The sequence below is a fragment of the Tauraco erythrolophus genome, chromosome 2, assembly GCF_009769465.1.
Source record: "Tauraco erythrolophus isolate bTauEry1 chromosome 2, bTauEry1.pri, whole genome shotgun sequence".
Taxonomy (NCBI): Eukaryota; Metazoa; Chordata; class Aves; order Musophagiformes; family Musophagidae; genus Tauraco; species Tauraco erythrolophus.
The window spans coordinates 1,373,113-1,397,985 of record NC_141466.1 but is presented as its reverse complement, the minus strand read 5'-3'; the positions used below and the strand labels follow the sequence as shown (position 1 = coordinate 1,397,985).

Sequence of the window (24,873 nt, the reverse complement as noted above, 5' to 3'; positions counted from 1 at the left end):
CTTCTTGCTAAAAAGTTTTTACTCATATAAAAGCTAAAAAAAAAAGATTGTAAAATCCTCATTTCTTTCTCCAATCACGATCTTATTTTTTAGAAAAGTCCCGAAGAGTTTTTAGGAGAAAGTTCTTTATTGTTTTCCCATTAACCGTGGGGGGGAAAAAAAAAAAATCTAATTTCTACATAGAGCTCTTTCTTCAGCCCACAAGAAACTATGTTGTCTTCTCCAAGTCCATCAGGGTGCCACAAAAAACATCCAAAGTTCTCCAGGCCCGAGTACCAGTGACATGGTTGACATGGTTTCCCTTTGGCACCTGGCCATTTCCACGCTGGCATCTGCTAATACCTGCAGCACAACCACCCCATCCCTTCACACCCATCAACGAAGGACGTTTATCTGCTTGTGTGAAACAGCAATTATGGAAAACATCACCTTAGAAAAACTGGGGCTTCCTGCAAGGATCGCTGCGGTATTTCTCCTTTTCACAAAAGGATCGATGTTCTGTTTAAGAAAAAGCACTGGATCGGTTTTATTTTTTTTTAAAAAAAGTATTTTCTTATTATGCTTTCATATCTGTCTTCCAGTCTCATCACTGTTTATTTGTCTGACTGCTTCTCTTCACAATGTGCATAGCTTTGGGGAAGATGGAAACTAATGACCTAGCGGAGGTTTTAACCCAGCCCCCCCAGTGCTTCACCAGCTGTGCGGTGAGGTTAACTGGCTGAATCTCCTCTGCTCCTCTCTCAGATATTACAAAACCCAGGCTATGTACAGCATGCAATAACGTTTCAATTTTTCCCACCCCTAAACCTCCCTCTGCTACTGCCTAGCCTGGAAATTCATATAATCTATCATTGATAAATTAGAATCTAGGGAAGGATCAGACAGATTACCCAGATGGTAGCTGGGGAAGAAATATCCAACCTTTCCTAATGCAAACCTTGCGTAACGGTCTCTGATGCAAATTTTAAGTGCTATACTGAGGGCAGAGAAGGAAAGACATTTGTGGAGATGTTGATGCACAGGCAGAACAAAAAAAACATTGCTCATCCACCATCTTACATGGAATTTTACTGTAACATGCCTTACACAGGACGCTTTTACTATGAGGGTGAAGTGCAGAACAAAACACCCCACCCTGCCCTCCCAACTGCCCCCGAAGGGAATCCTCCATTTCAGGAGGTAGCTCGGGCTGCTGGAATTAATCTGAGCAGCAACACGAAAAACCCGAGGAGTCTGTCTGCTTTAGACAATCCACATTTGTCTAAGTTTCCCTAATCACATGCATACTTATGAAAATCACGGAGGAGAGCAAAGAAGGAATGGCATTTTTCAACGTGTAATGTGCAAGGCCTGCAGGCTTAATGGTCTAAATTTCAGGTTTGAAAAATTTACCCTCCCTGGAGACTCCTGTTCAAAGCTTCCACGGATCAACTCAGATCTCCCTTTTCACGAAGTAAATACATCGAATGCCACGAGATGCACATGGATTTTGTGGACAAGACTAAAATACACAAGATGCCTCTTTTCTGTCTGGCACGCACGTAAAACAAATCATCATATTTTTTCAAAAATACAAAAGCAGCATGTTGTCCCCAGTCCCAAAATGCCTTCGTCTCGGTCTTATTTTACCATGAGTTACGATTTGACTGATAATTCCCTTCCCTGATTTGCAGCTGTTCTTTGACAAGTGTTTATTCTGCAGCCTTTTGGGGTCTTTTGGGATGGGAAGAACTACCCAGTGTTAGTTATTAATATGCACATTACAGAGATTTAAGCTTACCGACCTATATATTAACTTAAAAAGATATAAAGGGTCTTAGACCAGAAGTTCTTTATTTCTAGAGATGCTTCCCAAAAAGAGTAACTCAGGTACTGAGGGAGCAGAGTGTCCTGGACACAGAGTGTGCCTGTTGAACCTGCAGATCACAGGCGGTTCCCAGTTTACAGGCCACGATGGGAAGCTGTACCAGGGACAGGGATGGCACCCAGTAACTTTACATCGAGCCTGGTGACAGGAACATCGACTGTCACTTTGTCAAGTTCTTCATCAGTGACTGCTTGTGGCTTATCTCGCTCCCTGAGCCCAGAGGCAGGGAATGTGATGGCTGCCTAATGAAGTCAGTGGAAACTTTTCTATTGAGAAGTCTCTCTGCTGGCAACTATATAAACTCTCTCAGAATAATTCAATTCTGCTCCCTAATCTCAAAAAGAGAATCCCCAATTTAGTTTAAAAAATGAAATAAAGATTCATCCCCAAGAGTAACAAGATTTAACATCGGCAAGAAGAAAGCAATGACCAGCTGCTAGCATACAAAATTTACTTGGGGGACCTGACTCGGAGTTTTGATTGTACAGATATTATTATCTACTTTAAATCCTACTTCTGCAGTTTTACTCTCTCCCAGCATGGCTGATCACATGGAAATCACACCCTTTCCTCCTTCGGTTCTTCTTGCAGATAGCACATACTGCCGTACCTAAAGGGGCTACAGGAAAGCTGGAGAGGGGCTTTTTCCAAGGGTGTGTAGTGACAGGACAAGGGGCAATGGCTTTAAACTGAAAGAGGGGAGATTTAGGTTAGATATAAGGAAGAAATTTTTTACATTGAGGGTGGTGAGGCACTGGCACAGGTTGCCCAGAGAAGTTGTAGATGCCCCATCCCTGGCAGTGTTCAAGGCCAGGTTGGATGAGGCTTTGGGCAACCTGGTGTAGTGGAGGGTGTCCCTGCCCATGGCAGGGGGGCTGGAACTGGATGATCTTTGAGGTCCCTTCCAACCCAACCATTCTATGATTTAGCACAGGACACAACTAAGGAGATCAATGTAAAGGTGAGACTGGCTGGTGTACGCCTGAAATTCCAACACAGTCTGAAACCAGCATCCTGAAATGGCAACTGATTTCTTTAAGAATCACCCTGGTTTGACAGAGTAAAATAATTTCCAATACTTCTGGGCAAGAAAAGCAGGTCCTCCTGCAATGCTGGAGAGACAGACACAAAACTATTCACTTCCACAGCTCAGAGTGAAAACAAGTGACCTTTCATCCCACAGATCTGGATTACTAATTGAAGCAGACATCCTGTAAGCTTTTTTGTCGTGCATCGCCACCTAACGTAGTACAATACGAACAGGTAAAAAACTGGGGGTCTTGGGTGCGACTGCAACTAAAATCTCAAAGAAAACCAGCCTGTATACATTTAAAAAAGCTGCTCATCAGACCCACAGTGCGTTTCGATGCACTACACTTCCACTTTTACAATCAAATTAAAAATACCGAGGTCACAACCAATGATGGCCTGATCCTTTTTAAAGGCTGCTGATAAATTTAGCCCTCACTAAATTGGGAAACTAAAGTAACTTTTGAGCGCACGGCTCTGGCTTCACATACAGATCAGCTCTGTCTGCTCCTGAGCATCATGTTCCTATTTCATCGCGCGACATGCAATGAAAAAAAGAGGTTTTACAGAGTCAGCCTTGCAACGAAATGACCCCTTGTAAAGTTATTTGACCATTTCGACTAAAACCTGCTTTTCCTCCTTCCATGACACACTCTTCTGGCTGTTGAGGGCACAACTCCTCTAACCCCAGTTTTCCAGGCATGAAGAAACCTTCCAGCCTGGCACGGTGTTCCCATGCACCAGCTGGAGCTCAGCTCCTCCGCACCGACCCACCTGGAGAACGGTCTGTGAAGAACAGCCACTCAACCCTACCTGTGGCTTTGCACTCAGGGCATGTCTCAAGCATCTTTCTTTGAGAGCCTGAAACACTTCAGTCTACATCAAGTAAACTTATTACCAAGTCTGATTTAACCTTAAGTGGTGTCGTCGTTAACATGGCAAGCAGGAGAATTTTAATGACAAGAATCATTTTATTCTCTAGCTCCTTGGTGCTCTGAATAGATCCCAAATCCCCAAATGAGAGCAGAAAAAGGTATTCTCAGGAAAAAAGTCTTTTTAAGATCTAAAAGCAAACGACAGTACCTTTTTTGTTGCAATAAGAATTCTTTCATCTATTTTCTTCCTTCTGGTTTCTTTTTTTAAGAAGAAAATAGATTTCAGGGAAAAGAATCTCTACCATCAAACGTCAGTATTAAGCCATAAATCTGATGAGGAACTGTAGGTGCAAAACACCAGATTGGTATTCCGTGTCTTCCACGCAGCAAAAACATTTATGTTTTGTTAGAGGAAAATACATGACAGTGGAATTTATGTGATGACTGCCTACAAATAAGCATGCCCAGAAAATAGTTAAAGGAGAGAAAAATACCTATATGAAATCTAATGGGCAAATTAGGAAACTGTAGTTACAGGAATCCAGTTGCTACTTAGTGTTTACAGGGAAGCACAAAGAGAACATCAAAATGCCTGATCACATCCCGTCTGTTACTACCTCTTGCTGGATAGCATCTTGGCTGCCAAAAAAGCTATTTAAATTTACTACATTGCAGCTACTGATAAATATTGCTTCTGTGAAGATCTAATACTAAACAAGGACTAGATGTGAGGATAAAGCTTACAAGCAGTTGTGGCAAAAAGATCCAAATTTTGCTTAGGATAACACCTGTACTCCTACGAGCCTGCAGTTTCTTACTCCCTGTCCCCGTCTGCGATGTGTTTTTAGGAGAGCATAGAACTGCACAACAATCCTCCAAAGCTGGCTCGTGTCAACAACAGAAAGAAAAAAAAGCTAGAATGGAAAGAATGACATTAAAAAAAAAAAAAAGACAAAAGAAAAGGTACTGGGAGGACATGATGGAGAAGAGGAAGGCTACTATTCAACAATTTTGGAGGTGCTTACTCCAGGCACTTTCCACATAGATCTGACAGGCACAGAATGGTGCCATGAAACTGCCTCCAGCAATGGAATACATTTTCCAGCACATCACAGCAGCTGCAACGGCATCAATTCTGCTTGCAATCCATGTCCAAACAGAAAAGTTCTCAGTGGTCCTATTTCAGCATATCTCAAGGACTAATTAAATCCTCATTACTATCTTCTAATTATTCCAGTGCTCTGGGATTTCACTGAGCAAGTCCCCAGTGGTGCATTAGATGAAAAGGGTTAAATAACCTGTGTTGATTTTGAGACTCCAGATCTATTTCAGACCTTTAGCATACCATCAGCATTATCATGAATATTTAACTACGTACCGCTGTGAAAATTATAAGGGGAAAACAATTAAAGATTTTTTAAAAATTAATTCTGACCCATATACATTTGCACTAATAAATAAGGCTCCTTTAAGTATCCCCATTATGAGAGTGCTTGCTAGAGTAATAACGTGAAGTCATTAACTGTTTCCATTAAATTCAATGGTTTTCAGGAGCTCCCAGTTCACTGTTTTAAGACAAGACTGAAACCTGACATGTACATATCCAACTGGATAAGCATGAAAAATGCTACTTAAAAGTAGGGAAGTTTGCTAAGCTTTTTCAAGATTAGGTAAGGAACCATGTGTTTCTGCAGGGGTAAAAGTGCCTCTTGCCATATTATTGTGCCACACATTCTCCTGGCAGTGCTGGCACAGGGGAGTATTCCACGTACGCAGCCGGACATCTCCGTTAGGTCACAAAAGTAAAGAATGAGAGTGTAGGCTGATGAACAGCATGGAAGGCTTCTTCACACTGCAGCTTCAGGAAACTGATTTAGGGGTCAGTTTGGATATGCTAGGTTTCTGTTTGATCCACACGAATAACCTCTAACCCACTGAGGAGTTTTGGCTACGAAGTGCATCTTCAAAGTGTGGCTTCCGAAACCAAACAGACAAGATGCATGGGCTGCATCCAGAGCAGCGTGGGCAGCAGGGCGAGGGAGGGGATTCTGCCCCTCTGCTCTGCTCTCGTGAGACCCCACCTGGAATACTGTGTTCAGCTCTGGGGTACCCAGCACAAGAAGGACATGGAGCTGCTGGAGCGGGGCCAGAGGAGGCCACGGAGATGATCCGAGGGCTGGAGCACCTCTGCTCTGGAGCCAGGCTGAGAGAGTTGGGGCTGTTCAGCCTGGAGAAGAGAAGGCTCCGGGGGGATCTTATTGCAGCCTTCCAGTACCTAAAGGGGCTACAGGAAAGCTGGAGAGGGGCTTTTTACAAGGGTGTGTAGTGATAGGACAAGGGGCAACGAATTTAAACTGAAAGAGGGCAGATTTAGATTGGATTTAAGGAAGGAATTTTTCACTCTGAGGGTGGTGAGGCACTGGCACAGGTTGCCCAGAGAAGCTGTGGCTGCCCCATCCCTGGAAGTGTCCAAGGCCAGGCTGGATGAGGCTTTGGGCAACCTGGTGTAGTGGAGGGTGTCCCTGCCCATGGCAGGGGGGTTGGAACTGGATGATCCTTGAGGTCCCTTCCAACCCAAACCAGTCTATGATTCTATGAGAGAAGTAGGTGCAGTTGAATACAGGGAACTCAAGTGACCATACCTTGATGATTTGCCAAATGGTTATGACAGCTGTGGTATGACCACTGCCCCATCTCTGGAGTCTGATGTAACTAAAGTTTATAAAAAGCTTTGAGTTCAATAAATGTGAAAAATCAAGACCCTACTTTTGATCACAGTAAAGAAATATCTGGAGTAGCTGTACTGGAAACAAAGAGTAAAACACGCATTCCCTTTCCCCCCAAAAGCACAGCAAGTTTCAATGACTAGCTTAATTAGACTACATTTTCATGTGGTATTCCCAAGTAACAGTAATTGCTGGGATTCAGTAGCAGCTAAATGCACGTGTAAGTGAGCAGGCACGACTACTCCTGCTTCTCCAAGAGACTTCTGATCCCCGTCCTGCACAGCCTGCTCCCTCTGTCTCCAAAGCTCTCCAACTCCAACAGTCCATTTATGTATATGGGACTCCCAGTACGTTCACAGACATGTGAGCTGAAACACAGGTTATGCAGATAAAAGCACCTGCAATTTCTTGCTGCCTAGACAGACAACACGTCTGGAATGGAAAAAGTTTCACTGACTGTGCACCAACCAACAGTGGTCAGTTACTGATTTCTGGGACATGAACAGAAGTGGGCTGCCTAGAACAGCACGCTCCATTCACACTGGGCCAGGTACAAACGTCATAGAATCATAGCATCATAGAATGGTCAGGGCTGGAAGGGACCTTCAAAGGTCATCTAGTCCAACCCCCCTGCAAGGAACAGGGATATCTCCAACTAGATCAGGTTGCTCAGGGCCTCGTCCAACCTGGCCTTGAATGTCTCCAGGGATGGAGCATCCACCACCTCTCTGGGCAACCTGTGCCAGTGTTCTACAACTCTCATGGTAAAAAATTTTTTCCTAATATCCAACCTGAATCTACCTCCCTCTATTTTAAAACCATTACCCCTTGTCCTATCACAACAGGCCCTCCTGAACAGCCTCTCCCCATCCTTCCTGTAGGCCCCCTTGAGGTACTGGAAGACCGCTATAAGGTCACCCCGGAGCCTACAGCTTGAGCAGGACATGAAAAGTTTTCAAATCACTTTTTAAAAGCAAGCATTTGTATGCTTATTACGAAAAGTATTAAATAAGCTGTATAAAGAATAAGTTGAGAGCACAGAAAATCCAGTCCCCCAAGAAATTCCTATTACTGCACATATGTACCTACATCATCACCCCCCTCCTTCCACACACGGAATACGTACGTGTAAAAATCTGCTCACTGCTTCACACTGCACCGTAGGGCAGGGTGTGCATAGCCTCAGGCAGGCAAACATGAAAATCCCAGCTGGGTGCTGAGTAACCATGGAAAGTAGGGTAAAATATAATCAAACACTTTCATAATAAAATAAATAAGTGTAAACCTAATGGTTCAAGACAGTGGTTTAGCATCCAGAAGTGCTACAGCTCAGACTCCACCCGTCAATCAAGCTTCACAATAACTGGTAAATAACATTTTTCTCTAGTATTGGGAACAGAGAATTCTGCCCTAGAAATGATTAGTAGTCTTTTGTTCCTTCCATTCTCTCCCTAAACAAGGAAAGAAATGTTACACAAAGTGCTAAACCAAACAACATTACCTTATCCTATGGAGGTTCTCTGGGTTTTTTTTGTTTTCATTTTCCTTTTTTTTTTCCTTTTTTTTTTTTTTGAGAAAGCATATCAGTAAACCAAGAATTTAAATGACTGTAACAGATGCCTATGGATCAGGTGTCCTTAGCAGCAACGATTTTCTGCTCAGGTTTTTATCAGCAAATGACAAGCACCTTCCCTTTGAGTCTCCATCACTCCCCCTCCTTCCTTTCTTCAAGTTCAGTGGAAACCAGTTCAAGCAAGCAAAGGAATCAACTCATGTAACAGCCTTTTTAAAAGGTGAAGTTTTCCATTTCAAAGGAGCCTGTAATCAATGACAGGGCGCAAAAGGGAACGCACGCATGTTTATGCGCGTGCAGCACAGGCTTTGGAGAAGCTTTGGGGAACATGTTCTGCAAAATCAATATGACCCAGCTAGTTACAAATTTCATATCTGCTGCACGAAACAAACGGACTTCTTGTACAAGCTGGGTCACAAGGACCACGCATAGTACCACCAGATTTTGCCTATGAAGAGTCCAAAAATTGCGACATTCCCAAACGCATTTTCTCTATGAACATACTCACAAGTCTCACTTCCCCACCCCGCACAGAGGAAGAACCAGCCTAAATCAAGCTGTAAATTGTATTTCTCTCACTGTTACATACTTGTCTGACTTCCCAGTTACGGCAGCTGCCTTCTCTGTTTTACTTTTGAATGCCTCCCTCGACCATCCAATGACCCCCAGTTTTGCTCTGCAGCAGCAACGCAGAGGTTTGACCCTTCCAGCTCTGTTGGACCCGCCGAACTCGTCCCTCAAAGGCAGGTGAGGAACCCACCCTGCAGAAAGAATTATTGCTGGGCAGTGTAGCACCGTGTGCCAACACCCAGTTGTGCCAAAAAATGCACACGTCTTTCTGAGATGCTTGGTCTTCAAAGCCTCAATCTGGTCTATTCCCACTGCCTTCTGACACTGTATCCCACAAAACATCACATACTTGTTTTGGGTATCGAGGCCATTCTTTTTTCACCAAACATGTACATTATTCTGACATTTTTTTTAAGGGGAAAATAAGTCCCTGCACTAACAACCATGTATAAAAAACAATCTGAAAAGGAAACGAAACAAACAAGTCGAGTGTGGAATTGTGTGTTTCATGTTCTCATTAATCAGCATTCCTGGAGGAGAGGACATCCAACGCAGAAAACCAGCAAAAATTCAGACTCTCTCCTCTTTTTTGTGACTCCTCTAGTTCCTCCTGGATGCTCTCCCAGAAATTTGTCATTCTGTGAGTTCAACTTGTTTCCCTGTGAGAAAACTTCTAGTATTTATGGTATCCCCATATGGTGCTACTTGGAATATTTCTGGTAGCAAGACATTTTAGGAGGGGCATTTCATAAATAACTCCGTGTTTATCACAGTTATCATGTGTCTGTTTTGCAAGCTTGTCGCTGGCACATGTTAACCCCTGCACGGACAGAACACCCAGTTTACAGCAGTTGATTGTATGGCCTTGCAACAAAGCTGTGACAACTCTCTTTCATGAGCTAGGGAGGAAGGAGGAGAAAGGAAAAGGGTTTATAAATGGTAACATTAAGGAAAAAAAAAAACACCTCTGTTTATTTTTGTTAGCACTTGCTAGGAAGCACTCTTTTAGAACAGCGTTGTTGCCTGCAAGATTTTCCCTTGCAAGATTTCCAAATCTTTGAACCATTTGACCTAAATAGTTGATTTCCTTTTATATTTAAAGATACTTTTACTTCTAGAACTGGCCAGAGGACTAGCTGTGGTGTCCACACAAAGACATCAGAGATGAGAATTTTAAGAACAGTAGCAAAACTGCAGTGCTCATAGCCAGCACTATTTCTATACATCTTAATTTCATGATAGACAATAAAAAGTTGAGTTCTCTGGGACACGAATCGAGTATTTACAGCAAACTGCTTTTATACTCTGGGCAATCACTGTGTTTTGAGCAAGCCTTGTTTCCAATTATATTTTGGTAAAACCCACTATGCAATTGCTCTTTCCCCAGAGGAGGAAACCCCCTGAGCCTTTCGGAATGACTGTCATTATTTTCCCTGGGAAGAGAAAAGAAACACCAGGAAATCTCACACGAAGGCTGCGTTTGGCACCACCTAAAAAAGCCCCAGCACCTAACAAACCTCGGTCCGGTGGCATTGGTGACTGGCTCAGGGCAGGGTGGGAGCTGGACTCTGGCTGGCTGCCAGGAGGCTGCGGTGGCATCTGACTGCCTGCAACACACAGAGAAAAAAGGGAAAACAGACTCGCTTTTAGCATCGCAACGCACAAACCCAAACCTGCCCGTTTTTCAACCGCTCGACATCAAAGAAAGCACCAGCTGTAGGAGGTAAAGAGCGAGCTCAACAGGTCTAGCTTTTTTATTTTTTTTTTTTCTTTTTTTTCCCCTCTACTTTTTCCTTTATTTATTTATTTTTTTTGGAACCCATGGAGGAAACATGCATAAACATACTTAGCAACAGGCATGGCAAAATGCTCAATTTCGTATCGAGCGAGTTCCCAACCTCACCGACGTGATCCAATTTATAGCTGCAAATCTCCTGACACGTATTTCTGTTAGAGAGTTTAACGAAATCCAAGTCTGCTGAACAATAGGGCTCATCCTGCCGAGCTTTAACTGGCCTCCAGCCAGGCAGACGTGGACTGCTGCCAACAATATTACCAATGAAAAAATTCAGTCAATACAGAAATGACTAACAACAACAGTTTAAAAAGTATTTCAATGAATCAGTGGTTTTAACATTATTTGAATTTCCTTGTAGGTTATCGGAATAAAAAAATAATATGTAGGTGCACGTAGTGAAAGCGAAGCATGTTTGAAAGAGATCAGACGGAAAAGGGGTATCTTATTATTCAAATAAAAGCAAAGGGAAGATATTTGCTTATTAAAACATCCACCCAGAAGAGACAGATCCATTTTTATGGCCTCATTCAAAAGACACCCAGGCAGCTCCTCCACTCCTGCCTACCCACCCGAAGAACAACAGCACTCCCAGTGCTGTGAGGCTGAGGACACGAAACGTTCCCTTATGGTGTTACTGGACAGCGAAGCTGGTGCTCATTGCATGGATGCAAGTCACTTCTCTGGGTCACCACTGAACCTCGTGTCAAGCAGGGAGGTCCACGTCACCACCCTCCCACTGCACAACACCCCACGGGCTCCTGCCTACGGCCAACCTGCCCAGCCCCAGCAGGAGCAAGGAGGAGATGTGGATGTCTCCTGGGACTCCTCTCTGCTGCTGGTATGGGACATGTCTGCTCTTGACAGCCCAAGCAGCTTGAAGACCACCCCAGGTGAGGTGGCAAAAGCACGCTTTAAGCACTTAGACACCGCAGTGATGACTACGGTACAAATAGCGGCAGACAGATTTATATCCCTCATCCTCCGAAACGGCTCGAGTCGTTTTCCGTTTGAAAGAAATGGCAAGAATAAAAACACAGGCAATAGATTTGTGCCTGCTGAGACTCATTTCCTCCTGCTCAGCAGCCGCCCCTCGGCGGCGGGAGCCAGGATCCCGGGTGCTGGGAAGCGGCGGACGGGGCAGTCGGGGCAGCGCTTTCCCCAGAGCCACCACGGGCCTCGAGCTGGAGGCAAACGCGGGAACGCCGACGTGCCCGCTCTGCCAGCCCCAAAGCGGCCGGCTCTCGGCGCCCGCTCCGCAGCAAGGCCAGGCTGATAACGAACAAAAAGCAAATCCGTAAACCGTGGGATGTTTACAGCCTACAAATACTTGAGAAAAGATGGTGGGGAGGTGGGGGAAGGGCTCTTTACATTAGTGATGGGTGATAGAACAAGAGGAAATGGGTATAAGCTTAGTCAGGGCAGATTCAGGTTGGATGTTAGGAAGTATTTCTTCTCTGAAAGGGTTGTCAGCCACTGGAATAGGCTGCCCAGGGAGGTGGTTGAGTCCCCATCCCTGGATGTGTTTAAGAATAGGGTGGATGATGTACTTAGGGATATGGTTTAATGGGGATTAGGGACGGTTGGACTGGATGATCTCTGAGGTCTTTTCCAACCTAGAAATCTATGAATCTATGAATGAATGTAACCGCTGCCGCGCTACTCCGACGAGGTGCATTTGCACTGAGCAACGTGACAGTCAGCATTACCGGGAGCAGCCATGACAGCTGTCTCGGAGATGCAAACGCTGGACCAGAGGCAGAATTGCTCCTTCTCCAAAAGACCAAACATGCCGCTCAGCGCCCGAGGCTCCAGGATCCACGGCCGGTCACGAACTCTGAGGCATACGACAATAACACTCCGGCTTGTGTTTTGATGTCACTCAGGAGCAGGCGGCGCAGACGATAAGTGCCCGCGTTGCGAGGATGCTTTCTGCTCGACAGGAGGGATTCAGTGACTCAGGACCGTAAACAAACAGCAATTCCACGTTAACACAGGGCACGGCCACTGCGTATGCCCGAGGCACCGCTATCAGACAGAATACTGCAGGCAGATCTGAACCAGCTAAGATTTTTACAAATACATAAAAAATAAATAAATTTATTTTAAGAAGGACATGGACCAGTTGGAGAGGGTCCAGAGGAGGGCCACGAAGATGATAAGAGGGCTGGAGCACCTTTCCTATGAGGACAGGCTGAAAGAGTTGGGACTGTTCAGCCTGGAGAAGAGGAGGCTCCGGGGTGACCTTATAGCGGTCTTCCAGTACCTCAAGGGGGCCTACAAGAAAGATGGGGAGAGGCTGTTCAGGAGGGCCTGTTGTGATAGGACAAGGGGTAATGGTTTTAAAATAGAGGGAGGTAGATTCAGGTTGGATATTAGGAAAAAATTTTTTACCATGAGAGTTGTAGAACACTGGAACAGGTTGCCCAGAGAGGTGGTGGATGCTCCATCCCTGGAGACGTTCAAGGCCAGGTTGGACGAGGCCCTGAGCAACCTGATCTAGTTGGAGATATCCCTGTTCCTTGCAGGGGGGTTGGACTAGATGACCTTTGAAGGTCCCTTCCAGCCCTAACCATTCTATGATTCTAAATAAAGTAATAAAAAAGGCAGGGGTAGTCCTGACTGCACCACACACCTCCCAGCGTGATCGCCCTTTATTTCATAGATTTCATAGATTTCTAGGTTGGAAAAGACCTTAGAGATCATCGAGTCCAACAGTCCCTAATCCCCATTAAACCATATCCCTAAGTAGTTCATCCACCCTTTTCTTAAACACATCCAGGGATGGGGACTCAACCACCTCCCTGGGCAGCCTATTCCAGTGGCTGACAACCCTTTAGGTGGAGGCTCGGCAGATTTTGAGAGATGTTAATAGTGTACGGAAGATCTATGCCAGGCCACGTGTTTTGAATACATTTATACATGGTCTTTAATTTTTTACATCGATAATAACTCCAGTTATCTGGCAGGAGCCTCATCCTGCACAGGCAGACGTGCAAGCACGGACCAGGAAAGTCAAAGCCTAGAACAGCGCGTGTGCGACTTGTTACAAAGAAATCGTTTTCATCTGCATCCTTAGGGAATACAGACTCGGGAGTTTTGCAAATCCACTGAAATTATCAGCCTCTGCAAACATTAACGCTATTTTATTAGTTCACTTTTTCTAAATTCACTTTTGGTTTTTTTTCTGCATTAAAAAAAAACTTTAGAGCAAAATTTTTGTTCCACAAAGGAAATGATTTCATAAACAAGACCAACTCTCCACATATGCTAACGAGGAAAGAACCTGCAAGAGGAGTGTCCCCTACGCTAATTACCAGTGGGTGATACCAATTATCCAGGTGCTGCAAAGGGAAGTATCACACCAGAATGTTTTCAGTTGAATTGCCATTTTACCCTTAGAAGTGGATCGGAAAGGTGAAAGGAGGTTAAGCACCCAAATACCTTTGAAGACTTGAACTGAACTCTTAATTTGGGTATCTAACTCCTATTGATTGGGAGCTGATGATAGGACTTTAAAAACCTTTGAAAATGCTGTCTGCTGTGCTTTTTAAGTTTCTTTGTCGTGAAAAAGAAATGACCTTAAAGATGTTCCATTTCTTTCCTTTAAATGGTATTAATTCTTCTCTCTTTCAGCCAGCATTGTAGTGGGGATTCTTGGAAGACACTTTAAATAATACATGAACAGACTTTTGTATTTTATTAGGGAAGGAAAACTCCTACAAAAGAAAAACAACCTCTTTTCTTTTCAAACATAAATTCTACAGTTATTTAAGAGAGGAGAAAAAAAAACAAACAATTTTTTTCACTGATGACTACTTCCTCCTTTGACCCAATGATACACAGATGGAAGTTTAAACAGGGATGACCTTTTCCCATGTTTTGTACAGTATTGTTGCCACACTGCCAAAACTTACACAAAGTGAGTACTATAGTTATTTCACAATATTTTCGTTATGCAAAATCACAGCAAATACAATAATGCATGCTAAAAGGATAGATGCTGCCACACTAGTTCTTTCACCTAGATTTAATAAAGGAGTCAAATGGTATTCAAATTTATATAGCTATCTGGTAAAATTAGTTAAGACTACCAAACCCAGCAGCCTACCTAATATGATGTCTCTGCTATTTAAAAAAAAAAAAAAAAAAAGGGAAAGTCAGCTAAAGAGGTGAGAGAATTTAAAAATGCTTAACAGCATAGCTGTAAGCTGGTTTTCTATTTTTAAAATTATGTCAGAAATGCTTTTAAACATTTTGCATGAGACTTCTTGAAACAGAGTCATGAGAGACTGCACTGCACCTTTGGAAAACATGGATTGAGGAAAGTACTGAATGGGAACTGCATTACGACTACAGCCATGAAATCTGCAGTTAAAGTGTAAAAAGTAAATTCCTTGGAGCCAACAGAGCAAGAAAGAGCAGAGCTTTGCTATCCTGCTGAGGAGGGGCCCTTACGACGAATTACAGCCCAAACCAGTAGCATTCTGGAACCTGCTGAGGGCTCCCTGTTCCCATCACTGTAACGGCACTGGAGGATGCTCGGCAGCGGGACCTACCAGCTGGACAGTAACTCACACAATCGCGCCGGAACAATCGAATCAAGAAAGCACTTCGGTGAGAACAGGTTTCCCCTGGAAAATTACCAGTTAAGGAGGGAAGGAGGGATATCAGCACCGGAGTTTTAAGGTGCGTGAGGAACTGGGAAACAGGAGGGCGGAGGACTGATCACAGCCTGTGTTGAAAGGGGAACATTAGGCTGGAGGAAAGGCAGAAGTTAAAGATCTTGTAGGTTGTCTTTGGGACAATTCTCAATCTAATTTGGGAATTAAGAGCTAAGACTGGATTAATGACATTGGCTGATTACAAAGTAGGGAATCATAGTCAATACAGAAGACGATCAAAATACTATCGGATAAACTGGACCGCCTTTTGGGTTGGAGTAATAAAAATGCAAACATTTATACTCACAGGCCAGAAATAGGCGTTTTCTAACTGAAGAGCCGTAGGGTTATCAGATAGAAATGGGAGAAGAAAGGGAAATCTGACCATATTTGTTGACCTACAAATGGTTATCACCTACAAACAGTTGTAACCAACCATTAGATGTCACCCTGAATCAAACAAATTCATTGTTAGGATGAATTAGGAGAATCGTTTCCAGTACAGGTAAGGAAACATCACGGTTGCTGGTGCGTCACTGGTGAGCCTTCACACAGACAAAAGGAGAAAGCCCAGGGCTAACTGGAACGGGAGCCAAAACCAGCTACTGGCATGATGTGACAGGAGGCTGCAAGAGCGAGTGCTGTTTAGCACGGCAAAAACGAGAGCTGTGATTTTGTGACTTCTTTTTAAAAAGCTATTTGTGGCTAAATATCAGGGAGGAAAAAGAGCACGATGTTTAGGATGATAACCAAACCATTACTGGAATTCGAAACAACTTCCTTTTAGGAATAATGAGGTCCAGGAAACCTAGTGATTAAGATGAAATCTGATAAAATAATGGGATTATATCACACAGTCGATGCGAGAGTAAAGGCTCACAGACCAGAAGGGACATTCTGGGTCTCAAATCCCTATAGAAGAAATGAAAGATCATAAATAGGCTTCTATGTGCGATTGTTTTAAATGAGCTTTTCAGGAAATTAGAAGTGAGGTGCAAATGACCTCAAAGGAAAGAAATTTTTCTACGGGTAGCATGAAAGGAAACTGGTCATGTGGCTTGTGTTATCTCTTTCATCTTCTGAAGCCTATGACCCCTTAAGAATAAAGATTATTTTCTTCTTTCATACATGCATTGTAGCCAAGCTTCCTGTTTTATCAACAGCATTTTTTAAATGACTTATTCATATCTGAGTAAAAAGCAAGGGTTGCCTGCATATCCCCCCAAACTGAGATGTGCAAAATATTAAAACCTTCCTCATACCTACACAGTAACCTGAGCGCAGATGCTTTAAAAGACCAGCGACACGAGGACCTTTCGGGTACAGCAGCCATGGCCCCGCTGAACCGCGCGGCGGGGAATACACAGAGTCAGGCGCGCTCGATCCAAGCCTTTTGGGTCTGCTCAGCACCACGCTGCACCTAATGACCCCTTCCCAGCAACACCAGTGCTGGTCATCCACTGCCGCCTGCTCACCGAGACAATTCCCACCCCTCTGACCCGGGAGCTTGGCACCAAGCCTGCAGCTCTCCCACCTCGGGATGCTCCAGATCCCAAGTGGCTGATCTGTTCTGCCGCAGCAAGGCAAAGCGTCTGTAAACACGAAGATTATCGACTTAAGTCAGATTTATGGATGCTTCACGTGACAAAAAGTTATCAAGACTGTTGTTGACCTGGCCCTGATTTTCCATATTACCTCTTAAACCAAATGTATCATGCTCCAAAGACACAAGATTCCCTAACATACACAAGTTACAATCCACGTAAAATCAACAAAAGGTAAAAAAATCATGTCTCTTCTCATGAAGGTTGGACGAGGCCCTGAGCAACCTGATCTAGTTTTAACAGTTGTCTCCTGATCTAGTTGGAGATATCCCCGTTCCTTGCAGGGGGGTTGGACTAGATGACCTTTGAAGGTCCCTTCCAGCCCTAACCATTCTATGATTCTATGATTCTATAAGGTATGTAATTCTCAGACTGCTAATCATTCAAAGTAACACTCCATCTTCTTTTTCATATTTGTGTTACACTTAGCACGTGAAGGACTGGGTTGTGAGCAAGTTCCAGAGATGTCACCGTAACCTAAGTGCTAAACTGCTCTCAAATCTCCATTAAAAAATGGAACACCGGGCTAAGGTGGCCTGCAGAACCCTGGCTCTGACTTTTCTCCGCACACATGCGGTAGCATAAACATCTTCATTTCATGACCAGGAGCTACGTGTTTGACATGATATAACATTTAATTCAAAGCAAAGCTGACACTGACAGGATGAGGTAGCTATTCAATATTTTGTTTCATCCTCATTATTCAGTGTGTAGTCCCAAGGTATTACTTATGGAACACCATCCAAATGTCACCCTCACTACAGAATAATTCATTATATTATGGACTCTTTTTTTAAAAAAAGAATTAAGTAGCTGAAACTGGAGTCTGCCAAATTAGACATCAGAGTCTTATTCCCAGGTTGTGTAGCCACCGAGCAAGGTATAAAGACTTTTAACAAATACTCAGGAGTATCAAGCGCAATAATTGTTAGTACTGCCTAAAACGACCATGGGCTGAGTGGCAAGGGGCAGGAAAGCAAATATATTGCCCCTGAGGCCGAAGCTCCCTTGGCTCGGGAGGGGAAGGGAGAGCAGCAGCCACTGCAAAAGGGTCCATTTCATAGAATCGTGCAATGGTCCGGGTTGGAAGGGACCTCAAAGATCATCCAGTTCCAACCTCCCTGCCATGGGCAGGGACACCCTCCACTACACCAGGTTGCCCAAAGCCTCATCCAACCTGGCCTTGAACACTTCCAGGGATGGGGCAGCCACAGCTTCTCTGGGCAACCTGTGCCAGTGCCTCACCACCCTCTGAGTGAAAAATTTCTTCCTTAGATCCAATCTAAATCTGCCCTCTTTCAGTTTAAATCCATTGCCCCTTGTCCTATCACTACACGCCCTTGTAAAAAGCCCCTCTCCAGCTTTCCTGTAGCCCCTTTAGGTACTGGAAGGCTGCAATAAGATCCCCCCGGAGCCTTCTCTTCTCCAGGCTGAACAGCCCCAACTCTCTCAGCCTGTCTCCAGAGCAGAGGTGCTCCAGCCCTCGGATCATCTTTGTGGCCCCATCCAAAGTCACCTCTGCGTTTGGACCGAAGTAAAGCACCACAGCAATTTTCCGGGCATTCTGGCAACAAGCCCAAAGCAAGCTGTCAAGGGAGATCTTCAAAGGGCTGTGACTCACCCGAAAAACGAACGGACTTCCAGCAGGCCACAGCAGGCACCTGTCTGCCTGAGGTGTATTCCTCCCCAACAAATTCCAAAATCCTGCTGCAAACCAGGAAGACACTAGAGCTCCTCAAAACTAAGGATGCATCATTTATTTTTTTCTATAAGCAAAGGTGTAAGTCTGTATAAAACAAGGGATCATGGCTTCTTCATCCTCAGTAACACCCACTCCAGACCCGGAATTTCACTTTACTCTTACGAGTTACGGTTTGGGGGATCAAACCCTTTCTGCTCCCACCTCTGCCTAACTCCACGCTCATTTAACGCACTATTTCCATCAGGCTCGGGAGAGTTCCCAGCCCAGGGTGTTTCTGCTGGAGGCCGATCCAGAATGGTGCAGCCCGAAATAGCAACCAGTTAAATCTTTTCTAATCCCTGCATCCAAGGAACGGGGGCTCACGGCGGCCGGCACGCCGGAGCTGAACAGGGCAGGCCAGCTCGTATTTCTCTCACCAGGCCAAATCAATAAAATTTCTCCTTGTATTCCTGCTCTTCCTGCTCCCCAATATTTTTCCTCTCTTTCAAACACTTTTTTTTTGTTTGAGAAGCTTAATGTTTGGCTGCTTTCTGAAGCAACGGGCACAGCGACAGATGAAAGGCCGCATTCATCGCCTAATTCAGAATAGGGAAAAACCGACTGCTGCGCATTTAAGATTCTAACAACCTTGCAATTTTGTACAGCCGCTCTCCCCAACCCGTTCTTTTGAAGAAATCTGCTTTTATTCCGTTAATAACTAACCACAGTTGCAGCAGCATGGATCCGATTAGCAGTTCTCGCGCTACAAAGGCGGAGGGGGGGGGAGGGCTGGGAACGGGGCTGCCAATTTGTCCACCTGGGTCCCCAGGAGAAAGATTAGATGAGGCGCTTGCTCCTTTCTTCCCTGCTCTGCACTAGACAGCCCTCTTCAAAGCTCAGCCACTGATGCTTTTTTCCTCTCCCCTCCGAAGTCCCACGGAACCGCCTCTCCGCACGTTCTGCGCTCCGTGTCACCGCGTCCCTCCAAAGCGACAGCGGGAACTGGGATGAGAAGAGCTGGGAGATGCCACGGCCACGGCTTGCCCACCGCTTTTCCTCACACCTCTACGGGGCCTCTGAATTGCTCTTACATCTCGTAAATGATATTTTCTTAAATTTGTGCAAACCGTTGGAAAAAAGTGTCTGTGTTCTTTAGGGAACGATCCAAACCCCTGTACTGTATTTTTTCACTCTGTCCTTTTAAGCCTTTCACAAAAATGACAGTTTTGCTTGCATGTAGGCTGAAGTAGAAGACAGCAAAGGGTCGCATGGATTTATTTAGTCACTCGTAATTACTCAGGACATGACATTACATGTTTGTTAACGCAAAAAGCACATGCTTCAGCCAGAGAAAAAACATTCCCCATTTCTTTATAAAATGTCCATTAACCAGAACGTAATGTTGGAATTGATGCAAATGCTAAATACCTAAAAGCTCCTAACAAAGGACAGGGCAGTATTTCTTCCTCCTAGAAGTGAAGCCTATTCTGCTACACACCTGAAACTCAAAACTTCAGAATGCCATTTAGGGAGTTGGTCCAAGTTCCAAAAGGAGGAATTTTTCATTACGAGAAGAGTTTTTCTCTAAGCTGTTCCTCATTGTGTCTTCTGCTTTTAAGAGCCTGAGAAGCACAACAAATGTAGCAGACACACACTTCTAGTATTTGCCACCTACTAAAAACCTTACCTCTTAATTTTAACATTGCCAAATTCTAACAAAACCATATACCAACTTCCATTTATAATACCCGCAGTGTGAAAACACGTAAGATAGAAAAGAAAGGGTGAATGTGAACTGATATCGCTGCTCCTTATCCCTACTTCCTTTCCCTTGACCCAGCTACCCATAAGAATTCCTCAGAATAAATATTCATCATCAGGTGGCAAACTCAAAAGACCAGTTTCACTCCTCCCTGGTCCTCCTGGCTCTCTCAAGTTCAGGCAAGCGGGTGGCTATTGGAGCAGCGCTGCTATGCAGCAAGGAACTATTTTGCTAGTCCTGTCTGCTCCTTCCCATACTAGTCCACTGCCTGTGATTAACGGGCATTTTCGTAGCAAAACGTATGTGCTTTCATTAATGCTATCCTCAAAAGGAACAAACTCTTAGATAATCTAATTTTTCTTACTGCCTTATATCGCATATTACACAGCCCTGGTCTCAACAGTTCTCAGGGATGGGGGAGAAAAGGGCAAGCTGAATGCATAAAGGATAAAAGCACCTTGAGGCAAACCCGCTTCCAAAAACCATTTGGTGAGCCTGATCTTCCTGAAGACAAGATCTATCATGCCATATTTCATCTCGCCCGACAACGATAAGCTCCCAAGCCCGGCGCAGAAGCGGAGCAATTCTTCATGTATTTTTAATCAACTGAGAACTTTCATCCGGCGAGCTCCCTCCGCAAGGTCACACTCACCGCGCGCGGCCACGTGCCTCTTATGTAGTTTGCAAACGCCAACTTCTGTGTCAGCTTCTGTTTGGAAGGGGGAGTATCAACGTTAGCAACCCCTGGTTATATCATTTATAAACATGCAGATGTGGATTATTAAAGATTAATGCATTTTGGGATTGGTGTCGGCATTCCGTTTGTCTCACGCCGAAACCAATTCTGTTCTTCATTAGTCAACGACAACCCACATCACCCTGTTGTGGAAGAGAAATCAAAGGTGCAAGCGTGAATTGAGAATAAGTGATGAAACTGATTACTAAGAAACTTAACGGCTGTAATCAATCAACACATCACAATAATTTGAGTCCACCGTTATCCGAGATGGGGAACAACAGGAAAGCTCGCCGCTGGAGTGGGTTGTTCTTTTGTGCCTGCCTTCTAAAAACCCATTTTGCAGTTTGACTTCCGAATCCACCTACAGAGCAACGCTCTCAAAAGGGCCGTTCGAACCTTTCGAGCCGCAGCTCAACCCGCACGAATTCTCTTCCTGAGGAGGAGAGAGAATATCTTGCTTTTCATTAATTTTTTAAAAAATTCTTATCTGGAAGTAGTGAATATGCTTCTTCTTTTGAGGCTAAATGGCTATTTTCGAGCTGGCCCAGAATTAATTCAAGCCATATTTGCAATCGTTCAGATTCTAAGGAGGGACACACCACGTGTCTGTCTAGTCAAGTCTGACACCATGAAGCATGAAGGCGCTTCCAGTATCTCCAACAGCCCGCTGAAACCCGAAAACTGCGACAGCCCGTCCCATCACAGAAGCCAAACCACTCGTGACATCTATGCTCTGTTTTATCTAGGTGTAACAACCATCTGCCAACAACAACAAAAACACTGACAGAAACATGAGAGGCTTTTCCCGTTCGCTCATCGATCACTGCTTCGGATTGCGCAGGACGAGGGAGCGAAAGACAATCTTTTAATTTATGATAATATGCAAAATCAGTGCCCTATTTGGCAACACAAAAAAGGAACACGAATCTGTGTGTGTGTAGCCAAATAATGGCAGGATAAAAACTCCAAACATTCCAAAACAAATACAAGCTGGAGTAAATTTCTTGACAAAACTCTAAGTGGGTTGAGGAAAAAAAAAAATTAGGAACAAATGCACCGGTTAATGATTAAAAGTAAACAATAATTGTCCAAGGACAGCCTTAAAGTGTACATTTAAAACTAACAACAAACATAGTTGTCAAATCTTGGCGGCTGTGGTTAAGTATATTCGAATTTTGTTACGTGAACCAGAGCACACGCATAATTATGCAAAGATTTTAATTGGATTTCAACAGCCATCATACTCTAGGTGGATCTGCACCAGCACGTGGCTACCAGTGACTCACGGAGCTACGAGGAGTGGCCTGCCATACACGTGCGGCACGGCGCGCACGGCGGCAGCTGCCCCGCCGCGCTGGCCGTTGGGCAGTTGCCAGGATGGTGAAAACAAGCCTGGTAGGAATCACCAAAGGAGACAACTCAGGTTTGAGGCAGGGCACAGCTACGGGGGTGCGGGCACTACCGATGTGTCCGTCTGTGGGAGGTTTACACGAAGCGTTTGTAGGGTGCTGGGTGACCCTCAGTGCCATGCTCCCCGAACCCTGCGGGACTTTCGGTCCACGGGGCAGAAATGTTCATCGCTGGCCTACATGGCAATTAAACACCCAAACTGAAACGTGCCACCATGAAACATGAACACTGAGAAACCAGATGCTAAGCAGCTGAAAATAGTTAAAACTAGAAACCAAGAACTGCCCCCAAAACATAACCACCCAGGACACGCTGGTGGTTTTGGTGATATGTTGTTTTTCTAGCTGATGCTTAACTCGGAGCTGATGAAAACCAGCAGGTTAATGGTGCTGGAATAAGAAACCCCCTGTCATCAGGAAAACCTAACAGGAGGAACTCAAACAGCATGTTTCTCTCATGTCATCTCCTGCACCTGTTCTCGGAAGACCACCTCTGCAGAGAAGGACATCTCCCTGATCTCTCTGGCCAGACCGGGAGCACGACGGCAGTTCTCACAGTGCCTTTCGTAGCACGTGCTGTCCTCAAGAAACTGGATTGAGACTATTCAGCTGTTTCATGAAGGCTCGAGTCAACAGATTATTCCTCAGTTGTGACCTGGGCTGAATTGCAATAGGCATCACAGGTTCGATGCTCCGAATGCTTGAAGCAATGCCCGGAGCTACACGGCTTACAATTTGCTTACTTTCCTCTAGTTGAAAGACAGAAAAACTCTAAATGTTCTTCCAAGCCTTCAAAAGAAAGGGTTTTAAACTACTGCTACGTGAAACACTCACGTATTTCATTTGGAAGCATTCTAGATTTGCAAAACTGCTGAATAGATGTTTTGTGCACTAGCGGTGATTAAGAACACAGCTACGTCAATGGCATTTTGTGTTTTCTTTTTTTCTCCGGTTCGGATGCCAACGAACAGCATGCATCTTCCTTGCAACAAGCTGTTGCAAGATTTTTGCCTCCGGAGAAGCCAAGGGGGAAATATTGATAGATGTGTTAAAATAATCTTTCTAGACAGGGGGACCATACCCATTTTACAAGGATATAATCCCTTTTCTTGTTTTGCAATTGTTTTAGGGTATCTGTTAAACTTCAACAAAAGCCATAGTATTACAAATTCATTTTAATATGGTAGCTTTCTCTCCCTCAAATGACGTTTGGAAATTGTCAGTGCCATGTAACATACCAGTAGTGGTGGTCAATGGAGGAACAGCTCAATACCGAGCACAAGATTTCACCAAATTCTTGTTTAAAACAAGATCTGTCCGATCAGCTTGTCCTACTGCACCCACTTCTGGAAAACAGTTCAACTCTCAGGCTTCTCCTTTTATAAGGCATGAAAGAAACGATCGCTCCTATTCGGATTTTTGCATTAAAATGTCCTTTTGGGCTATGACAGACTGTCACTCCTTTTCTTCTTCTCTCAGCATTTTAGTCATTCTCGTTTATCTGCACACTGACTAACATGTACATCAAGGCAAAATTTCTTGTTAGAGCTCCCTCTGGGCATCCCAGTCCCCTCTCGCTCCTTTTTTGCCCGAAGTGCTAGCTGCAATTCCGTAATTCTGATGGGTCCTGGATCTCGAGCTAGCTAGCTGATCAACACAGGAGGGAAAGACTTCCAGGTTAGCAGACCGTAGAGTTGATCACCAAATGGAACCCATCCACTGCCTCATATAATTACTGGAATTAAAAAGTTGAGGTCTTTTTAATCAGAGGAGGGTGCTGAACACAGGTCGGCATAAATTAAGATGACTGGCAGTAACATTCCTACGTATTCACACATGGATTTCTTTCTGAAAATTGTAACTCCAGCTGTATCCAAGCTCCTTGGTGAAAGAAGGCATCAATACAATTGTAATAAAAACTACAACGTAGCTGATGCTTAACAGAGTGAAAATAAGCTTGTTTCTTCAGCAAGTAAATGTAACGTGTATTAAAAGTGCAAGTCAAAACACTGATCTATGGGCAAAAAATACTTCTACATATTTCTAAAGATAGCACTTGCTATTCATTATTAGCCCTTTTCTTTTGTATAGATAAAAATTGCTGCACAGGTTTAAAAATAATATAAATCTGCTTGTTCATCATGGGTTAAGGGATTCCTGGCCTATCAGCAATCTTCCACAGAACTCTCAATATTAAAAATTTTTGCTGCTTACACCGCAAGGGAGAAAGAGCTGACAAAAGCCTTTGGCCAGTGAGATCAAAATTAGGGCTGGGGCGGGGGGAAGGGGAGTTCAGCTTATTTACATTTTTGCTTTGTTAGTAAACTGGGATGGGGGGAGGGAGGGAACAGGACGGGAAGGAAGAGAAAAGTGAAATTAACAGCCAGTACATCTTCTGGCAACAGCAGTGCATTTTGATGATGTGCTGCGTCAGCTCCCACTTAATGGTTTAGGGTTGAACCAGGCACAGTTCAAGACCCAAAGCAGCGCAGGGCATCGCATCTCATTCTCTGGAAGAACACGTGCCCTAATTATGAAGATGGCTACAAAATCAAGAGACCAGGATTTCTGGCAAAGCA

The 24,873-nt window shown here is 44.3% G+C and overlaps 1 protein-coding gene across 9 annotated transcripts in view; it reads right to left on the bottom strand.

Moving 5' to 3' along the window:
- The window catches only part of ARID1B (AT-rich interaction domain 1B), a 358,666-nt gene that overhangs the window by 82,641 nt on the left and 251,152 nt on the right, over nt 1-24,873 (bottom strand). For 8 of the 9 annotated variants that reach the window (XM_086631993.1, XM_086631997.1, XM_086632001.1 and 5 more), the window contains one exon: nt 10,158-10,247. The exons of the other annotated variant lie outside the window; for it this stretch is intronic. In XM_086631993.1, coding sequence (XP_086488119.1) covers nt 10,158-10,247 — 90 coding nt within the window. The remainder of the gene's footprint in view (nt 1-10,157; nt 10,248-24,873) is intronic. 9 annotated transcript variants of the gene reach the window in all.